Genomic DNA, 11,933 nt, shown 5'->3' with positions numbered 1-11,933 from the left:
TTATTTCATAAGCTTGAATTGTTACAGGTTACATTGGCCATGTGTTGCATATATGAACACAAAAGCTAACAGCTAATTCCTAAAAAGGTTAGGCTCCATAAATACTTTAGGAACCCCTTTATCATTTGAGGAAATGCTGTCTGATTTGGATCCGTTAGTTTGGCATATTGTTGTTGTTGAAGTAATCATGTGACTTGTCTAAACTGGGAAAAGATGAAACTAGTTTTCTGATCCCAAAAGTCAAATTACCAAATAAGTTAATTTGAATCTTTTATTGATGCATTCTAACACTCTACCTCAAGTTGAATAGTGGGGTTTTCAATGTTCAACTTGCCGAAAACTTCGCTAAAGAGTCTTCCGTTGACTGATTTGGTGAGGATGTCGGCTAGCTGATCTTCTGATCTGATTGATGGTAGAGAAATGATTTCACCATCTAACTTCTCTCTGATAAAGTGTCGATCAATTTCAACATGTTTAGTTCGGTCATGTTGAACAGGGTTCTCCGAGATGGCAATTGCGGCTTCATTGTCATAAAAGATTTGAATAGTTTCTTTTGGCGGGAATCCAATTTCTGTCAAAAGTTTCTTTATCCTCAAGGCTTCGACCATGCCTTTTGCTATACCTCTAAATTCTGATTCTGCACTTGATAGAGAAACAACTTTTTGTTTATTGCTTCTCCATGCAACTAAGTTTCCTCCGACTATTGTAAAGAAACCCGATGTAGATCTTCTATCTCCTTTTTCTCCAGCCCAACTTGCATCTGTATAAATTTGTGTTTCAAGATGCCTGATGTTAAAGCAGAGGGGTACGAAATAGTTATATTTTTATTACGAAATACTATTAAATATGATACAATTTTACACAAGTTATTTATTTATTTATAGAGTGGATATACCTAAACCTTGCTACAACACTTATAGGCAGTGTACCTAATCGTACAGTAGTGTAGTTTTTAGTAAGTCCGGTTCGTCCACAGGGAACTAACCAAGTTTAACGCTATATTTTTAAAACTAAATTTGTATATATATATATATATATATATATATATATATATATATATATATATATATATATATATATATATATATATATATATATATATATATATAAGTAGTATTATTATTATAAAAGGGGGTTTTTACTGATCAATCCTTAATTAGCCATGTTACTTAATTACGGATTGAGTGCAATAAGAATGTAATGGAGGATGGAATGTTTGATGATTATTTTGGGCCCCGATGATTGTTTTTCACTTTAACTATCAAGTGATCAACCACCCCGACCCGGTCTTGATTGTTAATTAGCTTAATTCACCTTTACGCGGTGTAAAAATCCCTTGGGCAAGATCACAAGTAGAAATTACAAAGGCTTAGGCAAAATGACAGAGAATCAACAACCTATAAATGAGAGGTCAAGCTCCCTATTTATAGGATTCGAAATATCCGCGGTCTGCGAGTTACTTAACTATCCACGGAAACTCAGCGGATTAAACCGCGGTCTTGCATTAATGCGAAAACATAACCGCTGCACTTATTTTCAGCGAATGTTGCATAGCTTTGCCTTTGGCCTTTAGCCAATAAAATATACATATACAATGCTATGTATATGATCATTTACCGTTTAATGACCGGTTTGTCGAATTTATGTCTTAAGTCGCAGTTAAAACCTAATGTAAAATATTAAAAATAAATATAACTTAATTTAAAACGTAAAGTAAATGACGATAAATAAAATGCGATAAAGTAAATGACGATAAATAAAATGACAGTAAATAAAGGTTGCGATAATTTAAAAGTACGATAATTAAAAGTGCGATAAATAAAATGACAGTAAATAAAAGTGCGATGAAATATGAAATAAAGAAATTATGCTTATTTAAACTTCCGTAATCATGATGTTTGACGTGTTGATTTTAGTTTATTACCATGGGTTAATTGTCCTTTGTCCTGGATTATTTGATATGTCCATCTGATTTTTGTCCATAACAGTCCATCAATCATAAATATAAAGTGCGAGTGTCCTCGTCAAATTATTCTTATATCCGAAGTCAACTATTCCAACTAATTGGGGACTTAAACTGTAATAAGGTTTTAATACTTTATTATCAATTACACCAAGTGTCCTTGCATGTAATCCACCCATGTTTTAATGAGTCCGTTGACTATTAATCCATTTACGTGTCCGGTCAAATGAACGATTATTAGTACTTATAAATATCCTGCCCATCGTGTCTGATCGAGTGTATATGGTTATTTATAGGTACGTCCAATTGTAAATCTTTATATTAAATTAACGAACTATCATTCAATTAAACAAATATAAAGCCCATTAATAGCCCATAGTTCAATTTTTACAAGTGTCGGTCTTTTGTCCAAACTCCAATTATGGTCCAAAGCCCAATTACCCCGTCTTTAATTTTTAGCCCAACATCACGATTACTTCAATTTAAATAAGCATAATAATAACTTAGCTACGAGACATTAATTTAAAAAGGTTGAACATAACTTACAATGAGTATTAATGGCGTAGCGTTACACGGACAGAATTTCGACTTACACACTTACAACATTCGCCAACATACCTTATTATTATTAATCTTAAATTAAAATTATAATATATATATATATATATATATATATATATATATATATATATATATATATATATATATATATATCGTGAGAGAGAGATTGAAAAAGGACTAAAAAATTCATCCAGAACTCGTGCTTTTTATAGAATGTGGGCAGCTACAGGACTCCATGCGATCGCATGGAGTTTCTTCTTTATGGCCATGCGATCGCATGGCTGCTTAGGACAGCTCATATTACTTTGTTTTCTTGTTTGCCGACGGTTTTAATATATAATATAATATATATATAATTTTAAGAGTTAATTATATATTATATTATATTCATATGCATAGTTGACTTGTAATTTTTAGTCCGTTGCGTCGCGTGTTGAGAGTTGACTCTGGTCCCGGTTCCAGATTTTCGAACGTCCTTGCGTACAATTTAATATCTTGTACTTTGCGTTTTGCGGCTCGTACTCTTGTAACTTTTAGATGTTTCTTATCAATAAATTGAACCAGTTGAATTGTACTTTGTACTTTTTAGCTTTTTGGTCGTTTGCGTCTTCAAATCGTCAAATCTGTCTTTTGTCTTCACCTTTTAATATTTAAATGAATATCACTTGTAAATAGAACAATTGCAACCAAAAGCTTGTCTTTCTTGAAGGATAATGCTATGAAATATATGTTTGTTTTTAGCATTATCAAATATTCCCACACTTGAGCGTTGCTTATCCTCAAGCAATATAGTCTTGAAATAAAAATACTAGAATCACTTATTTATTCTTGACACTTTGTACATCAGTGATTTTAATACGGCGGTATAAACAATGATAGTAACGTTGTGGTTTAGAGTCCCACATGACTATAAAAATTTAGATCCTTTAGGAAATTGGATCTTTATGAAAACATTTGATCTTTTTGAAAATTCAATCTAGATTTTAGCCTAGACAAGTTTTCCGGAATAACCCTTCACCGGTGTTTGCAAAATATTTTTGTGGGTTTTGTGGGTTTCAGATTTGAAAATTTTAGCTCAAAACTTATAGTTTTGTGTCACCCACTTACTAACCTTGTATTGGGAAAGCAACACGTCCAGTTTACTTGCTCCGTATATTAGCTTTTGGTAAACTACCGTCCGGTTGTAAAGGAAAGCGTTGAACAAGCAAATGTTAAGGCAATGTCCCGTGACATGCTTTTGATTATGGTCTATATCGTGTCGAATGCAATTACTATCCTTTGTAGGAGCAATAGTAAAGATCACCCTATAGTTTTTTGGTCTGGCACAAGGTCCCGTCTTTGACCATGCTATGCAACCAACGTTCTTACGGTTGACACCCGATTTGGTTCAGGTGACTTAATGAATTCCGGTGAATTCTTAGGATTTTACGTTCAATGGTAATGAACGTATTAAAAATGGGTTTTCAGAAAACAAATCGGTTTGTAATTTTGATCAAAATATTTTCTCGTTCAAGCTCGAGTTTAGATATCATCGAATTCCATGAGTTTGTAATTCTCAATCTTTAAGGTCAATCTCAAGGATTGAGTAATATCAGGCTTAAAAGCTGATTTTTGATCTTTAAGGAGATTATCCTTTCTGGGGGTCTGATTCATTAGTCTTATCAAGCGAATTTGCACGGCGCCCTCCCTATTTTACGAGACAGATCCTCTCATGGTTAGGATAAGTCTGACCACTTGGCGACCCTGTTTGATGCTGAGGTCCGTGGATTTTCAGCTGATTTTCGAGAAAACTTTTCAAGGTTTTTCGTAGACTCTACAACTGGTCTGGACGACAACTTCCTGACCTAAATCAAGAAGCGCGTGTCTTTTTCGGAAGACTTTACTTCCTTTTAATGATGGAATTGATTCATCGTGTAGATCCATCTTTCTTTCAAATATAATATAGTATATCGGGTAAAACTTATTAGTATTGTCCAAAACAAAAGTACCTACAATAAGCTTATACAAAATATGTGATATATGTTTTAAAGAACTTAGTAAATTCTTCTCACACTTAGCTTTTATTTATATTTTTCTTTGCCTTTTATTCTCCTCTATTCCATTCTTAAATGAATTCTAACGTTTTGGTTTGTTTCTCAATTTATGTCCTTTCCGAGGTAACAATAATTTCGGTGTTGACACCTAGTTTTATCATTCATAAATATGTATAAACATAATTTTTAAATTCATTTAGTTGAAATTTTTGAAAAATTTTACTAGAATTGGGTAGTCAGTATATATAGGACTAGGGCCGTTCTTTATTATCAGAGAGCACTAGATTCTAATACAACTACTGCGTTACTAGTATTTTTAATGATAACTTTAAAATTTTAAAAATCCGAAAGAATTTAACCCCTTCCCACATTTAAGATCTTGCAATGTCCTCATTTGCAAGAAATCAGTACAATTTAAATTATTGAGGGTGATTAGCGTAGAAAAATGATTAAATTTTACCAAAGTTTCCAAACATATTGGCGTTTGTTTGTTGAATGATAAATGGTGCACACCATTTGTTCATTCCGTCTTGTTGTTACATCACATTTGTTTTTCGTTTTGTCGTCAAAATTAGTAGCATTTGCTGAACTTAATGCCAGTCTTTGAAAGTTCGCTATTTTACCCTGTTGTGTACAATTGACAATATACATACATACAAATAATAACATGCATGGTAATTTTAAATGGGACTTAACATCTCACTTTCAAATTATAAATACGAAGTATTAGTAACAAAATAAAAAAAATTGTTAAATATTACATAAAAGTATCACAATATTATATGTTTTAAACATAAGTAAATAAAAATAACAAAAGATAAAAATCACCAACGGGAACTGTATCAATCTGGATAGGGGTTCCAGTTCATGTCGTCGGTCGGGTTCTACGATTGGTTATAGGTGTACTGATAGGCTTGGTTGGGGTCGTAGAGAGTAAATGGTGGTCGCATATCGAGCTGGTGTGGCTGATAGTAAGCAGGTCGGGTTGGTACGTAGTTATTTGGTACCTGAGGTGATAGCTGGCTCATGATCTGATGCTGATGATAGTGCCATCTGTCATGCTGTCGTTGCCTGGAATGCTCGTACACATTCTCGGCGTGCCACTGCTCGAACTGACTATGTCTAGCCTCGTTTGTCATTTCTACCTCATCTATACGCTGGTAAACGTCAGTAACATCCTCCCTAATGACATCTCTAATGTCATCTGGTTCCTCCATTTCCTCATCTGAACCTCTCTCTACCTGTGGATGACGACCCTCATATGGTACTGCCTGATTGCGCCTGATCTTTAATACCTTTGCACCCTGATAGACCCGCAATCCTAAAGTCTCAACCTGTTCCCTACACACCGTCAGTGGACCCCCTTGATTCCTATCTACGCCTAAATATTCTCCAATGATAATAACAAAAATACCCCCTCCTATTATTCCCCCGTCCTGTATTCCTTCCACCATTTTGGACAGATAAAAACTAACACAGTAGGGAATATTAACAAAGCTTCTAGTGTTTCGAATACACTTAACGTAAAATAAATCGTGTAGAGTCATTTTCTCCTTGTTATTACCTCTTTGTGTAATCGAATTAGCTAAAATTCTATGTATAATACGAAGCTCTGCTTTGTTAATATCTAAATAGGAGTGTCTTCCTCCCCGCGTAAAAACATTATAATTTGACATACGCCTCCAGACGGCGTCAGCGTCAAAATTCCTATCTACCCTTTCATCATGATAAATCAAATTTGTGCAATCAGGTAGTAGTAATTATGAAGGATGGTAAATCTGTAAAGCCCTGGCCATGTCCAGCATGGACATCCTATACATCCTACGGCCAAGTAAAAATATAAGAAAATTCCTATCGTCTAACCTAACTACATCCGTATCAAGTGATATAGTACTCATAAGCTCAACACACCATTCCTTACATACAGGCCTACGAATGGTAAAATAAACGTTCCCAATCGGGAAAAGAAGAGTTCCCATACCTTTGGATTAGATGCTGCCTAACTGAGTTAGCTAGTTGGACGCTTTCCAAAGGCTCCCAACCGATTACCCTCGGTACTTCTACATTTTTCGTTACCAGTTTAAATTTGTTACTTTGGTACGTCGGGTAATCTCTCCAACTTCGATCAAATCTCAAATTGGGATGCAAAACCTCTTCATGAATCGTTGGGTTTTCTATTATTGGATGAATTGAAAATTATATGTAGGCATTAACATATTCTTGTTGCGGATCATAATACGGTATGTGTTGATCATTATGATATTGTTGTTCCTGTTGTTGCTCCGGTTCGTGATATTGCATCTCTAGCTGTGGTTCCGGAGCAGGTTGCCTAGATGATGATGATGCACCATCAGTATCGGTATATCTCTACAAAACACATTAAACACAAAATTTGTGCATCCAAATATGCATTAGTGTTAGCAAAATAATAAATTACAATAACATGTTTAATTCATATTAAACTTATACTCATTTTCATATTTTTATCAAATATACATTTTTTCAAATAAGCATATATGAAAATGTTTACAAAGTTCATAAGCATTAAACTCAAATAACATGTCAAAATAATCATTACTAGCAATTAAACAAGTTTCAAATGACATTTATATCAAATTAATCAAGTTCATGAATTTTAGACTTAAAAAGTCTACTTTAATTCTCAAAAATCATGTTTAGGATCAAAGTTTGGATCATTTAGCTACCTAAACATGTTACATTACTTAATTTAGTAATAATTCATGACAAAAATTGGCCATAACCTGTTTTTATCAAAAAGCCCCAAATTGCTCAAGAACACAAACCCTATATTTCTAAAAATTTTGAAGTTTTTGGCTTCAAATCATGTTAAATAGCATCAATCTAGGTTATACATGCATAATATACTAACAATTTCACTCTAATTACACTAGCAATTAACAAAATCAAATTAGATAAAAATTAGCTCAAGAACACTATAATTCAAATTTAAAGAGTTTTAGGGGTGAAATCTTTACCTTCTTTGAAAAATTTCTGAACAATTTCATGATTAAAGCGGATTATAGCAAGAAATTTGATGAATTTTGATGAAAATGGCGAATTTTTAGTGGATTTGGGGTTTTACTCGTGTATATGTGTGTGTTTGTGAGAAGGCAGAAGCAACAGCTCGCTGGCCTTTTGTTCCTGATCTGTCCAGGGTTCCCATGCGATCGCATGGGTTCCCAGTGCAAACCCCATGCGATCGCATGGGTTCCCAGTGCAAACCCCATGCGATCGCATGGGGTTATTTCTTTTTCTTTTTTTTAAACCTTATACTTATTAAAACAAATAATAAAATTAATTTTAAAAATTTGTTTCTTTTAAGAATGAGGGCGTTTCGGATCGTTGTCCTAGTCCGTCCCTCGACAAAATTTTAAAATTCGTCATTTTTAAGCGTTGTTTTAAAAAGCAAAGATTTTTGGGTTTTTTTTAATGTTTTTGGCATACTTTAAATTAATAAGATTAAAAATAATGATAATAAAATTTCTCGTCCTTCCCTTGGGTAAAGCAATTTCAGTTCAATGACCTAGTCTTCAACTCACGACGAATTTTAAATATCAAATTTTTAACTTAATAAAATAAAGTACATTTTTGTTTTTAAATTCACACCAAACTTAAATTTAAAATGCATAAAATTTAAAAATTCATATAAATATCATTAATATCTTTATCCATTAATTTTACAAACTTATATTAAAAATATTAATTTTTAAAATTTTTAAAATATTTAAAAACTTAAATATATTGGTTCTAAAAATTTACAATATTAATTTTTTAAAACATGGTAAAGATAAAATTAAAAATCTTTTTGGTCTTTTATCCCACTTTAATTAATCAAATATTATTAAAAATATACGCCCCTCTTTTCGGTAAAGTAATTTCGGTTCCATAACCTAGTTTTACTCCTGGCGAATTTTTGAAATATTTTGGGTTGATTGATTAAAGATATTTATACCTTAAAAATAAACGGTAAATTTTGCAGTGATGTAATAAATTTTTGTATGATATCAATAATTTCGGTTTCGCATACCTAATTTTATTGAATACCAATTTAGTACTTTATAGCGAACGATTCAGCGTTTATTATCAAAAGGTTAAAAGCAATAAAAACAAATAAAAACTGTACATACTTACCTATGAGAAAGAATTCTTAGAGACCTGCTTTAGCCGACTCATAGGAGAGTCGTGTGATTTGGTTTTCCATAGCTACGTAGGCGTAACCTCGATTCTTCAATAACTTTTCTTCTAAACATATGAACGGTCCTTCTCTGCATAGAGTAACAAATTCGGTATTTGAATATGTTTGATTGTTCGAACATTTACCTTCGTGTGACCATTTTTCGCATTTATGACATCTTTCAAGGTGTCGTGCTCTTCTTTTTGTTGCGGATTTTGATTTTCTTTACCAAAATGTGTCTTATGATGATCTTTCCTGAGTTATTTTCTCACTTTGTCCATTTTTTCTCTTATGAATGATACCAGTTCACTCGGGAAAATGTTATTATTATGTTTAGTAATCATAGCGTGTAGTAGTAGACCATGGTTCAGATCAAATGAATTCTTCATCTCGTAAAACCTAAAAAAATAAAAATTTAGAATGGAGGGAGAAGACTAGTTCTTTAGGGTCTGCTAAGGAAAGACCATTTGGATTCCATTCACGGAAACTACACGAAAACAGAATATCTAACTCTAACAGAAATACATATTACCCTAAAAAGATTCGAATCTTCCCACACTTAGTTAGCTGTGGTGTCGAAATTGTGATTAACTTCATCTTCAACTTCCATTGGATTATCTATGTAATGTTTAACTCTGTGACCATTAACTTTAAATTCAATTCCATTTGAATTTATTAATTCTACTGTTCATATGGGAAAACTCTTTTGACTATGAATGGTCCAGACCATCTTGATTTCAATTTTTCAGGAAATAGCTTGAATCGTGAATTGAAAAGAAGAACTCTGTCTCCTTCTTTAAATTCTTTTGAACTTCTGATTCTTTTATCATGCCATTTCTTCGTTCTTTCCTTATAGATTAACGAATTTTCATATGCTTCATGTCTTAGTTCTTCTAATTTGTTTAGTTGACTTAACCGTAGACGTCCAGCTTCATGTAAATCAAGATTACATGTCTTCAAAGCCTAAAATGCTTTGTGCTCAATTTCTACTGGAAGGTGACATGCTTTTCCGTAAACGAGTTTAAAAGGTGTGGTTTCAATTGGAGTTTTGTAGACTGTTCTAAAAGCCCAGAGTGCATCCTCCAATTTCATGGACCATTACTTCGGATTTGGTCCTACGGTTTTCTCTAGAATACGTTTTAAAGCTCGGTTGGTATTTTCAACTTGTCCACTTGTTTGTGGATGATAAACGGTTGAGATTTTATGAGTTACTCCATATCTTTTGAGAACTTTCTCAAGTTGATTATGTGACGACCTGGAAATTTTCGACCAAATTTAAACTTAATTCTTATATGATTTTTACACGATAAGCAAAGTCCATTAAACCGAGTCTCGAAATGTTGGAACTATTTTTCATGAATGCATTTGACCTTGACTATTTCCGACGATTCACGAACCATTGTTTGTAAATAAATATGTATATATTATGTAAATATAAGTATATATAATAATTTGAAATTATTAAATATAAAAATAAACATAAGATTCAAATATGTAAAATAAGATACAAAACAATTAAGTAAAATTTAAAATAAATCTATATATATGATTTCTATAATTACTATGATATGTATATTGATAAATAATAAATATTCAATAAAAGTATTATATATTATATATCAATTAAAAATTTCATAATTAATAAATTGTAATATTAACGTATTAAATGTAATTATAAGTTTAATTCTAATTGATATATTATTATTACATTCATCATTATTATTAATATTAATATATGTACTATTAGTATATTTAAAAATTATTTTATGAAATTTAATACATATGAATTGTTATGTTATTATCATTATTGTAGTTATCATTGTTAATATCATCATTATTATAATTAGTAATTATAATTTTTATTAGTATTATTATTAAATATTACCACTATCATTAATTATTATTATTATTAAAAATTATTATCTTATCATTATCATTATTTTTACCTTTATCTTTATTATTATTATTAGTATTATATTATTTGATGTTATTAATTATTTTTATCATTAAGACTAGTATTATTTCTATTATTATTATTTTTAGTATTTTTTTATAATTATTAATAATATTATCAATATTATTATTAATAATATATTTATTATTTATTACTATTAATTAAAGATAAATTAAAATCTAGATCAATCATACATCACGATCGCTTACTGTAATTAATTTTGATTCCTATCTCTTAGTACAAATCTATAGCTGTAATCAAACCAACAAGTAATCGAATTTGTTATCCGTCATTATCTACTTTTATTTGTTTATTTATTTTTGTTATTTTTTTCTTCATGGGTACAAAATCTGTCGATCAAATTAGTATTACAAAACAAATGTAAACAAATCTAATACTGTGTTAATATCCCACTTGTGTTCTATATAACAGCCGGATAATGTAACTCGAATTAAAGGAGAGAAATTAAACCGCAATTTTAAAGAAATCGGTCGTATTACTTTGTTCTTCAACTTTTTAGCCAAGTCTCGAATTCAACTTTTATTTCAAAATCCTTAAATGCAGTTATGTTAGAAATCTTTCATTTAAACTATCTGCAAAGTTTCAAAACCCAATTCTTCATATCAATTCCGAATTTTTGAGTCAAAGTTATAATTTTAAAAGTCAAACTTTTGTTCTTCGGTTAAATTAGAATTTTCTATTAGTGATTAAGTTAAATACATGATTTCAGAAGTTTATATAAACAATTTAACACCTATTTTATGTTATAAGAATTAATCAAAACGTCCTTAAAATGAAAATCAAATTTTTTTTAGAAAATGCCACGAACAGCTCAGAATAGCTGTTTCTGTTCGTTCTGTTTATATTTTTTTTTTTGATTTCTATTAATACAATTAAATTAGCAATGGTTATATATAACTACTTAATAATTTAAATGAGTGTAAAAATTGAATGGAGAAGATATGATTCTCTGGTCGATTTATTTATGGAGAGAAAGAAGATAAACAGAAAATTTCGAGTTAAATATACATGGGTTATGAATTAAATCAGAAAAACATAGGTAGAGTAGATGGTTTGGTGTTGTTTGGATTTGCGGGAGGTTGCGGGTTCGAGTCCCGTCTCGGGCACTTTAATTCTTTTTAATGCTACAAAGGTATAACTTAATATTATTATTATTCCTATTATTATTATTCCTATTATTATTATTATTATTATTATTATTATTAT

General features: G+C 31.0%; 1 protein-coding gene across 1 annotated transcript in view; it reads right to left on the bottom strand.

Moving 5' to 3' along the window:
- Window positions 1-284: 284 nt before the first annotated feature.
- The window catches only part of LOC139840852 (secreted RxLR effector protein 161-like), a 43,703-nt gene continuing 32,054 nt past the window's right edge, over window positions 285-11,933 (bottom strand). Inside the window, exon 2 of the mRNA XM_071831094.1 lies at window positions 285-760. Within this exon, the coding sequence (XP_071687195.1) occupies window positions 285-760 (476 nt within the window). The remainder of the gene's footprint in view (window positions 761-11,933) is intronic.

Source organism: Rutidosis leptorrhynchoides, chromosome 4 (genome assembly GCF_046630445.1).
Source record: "Rutidosis leptorrhynchoides isolate AG116_Rl617_1_P2 chromosome 4, CSIRO_AGI_Rlap_v1, whole genome shotgun sequence".
In the NCBI taxonomy this organism is placed as follows: Eukaryota; Viridiplantae; Streptophyta; class Magnoliopsida; order Asterales; family Asteraceae; genus Rutidosis; species Rutidosis leptorrhynchoides.
The sequence above is the reverse complement of the archived record's forward strand: the minus strand, read 5'-3'. Positions and strand labels throughout refer to the sequence as shown.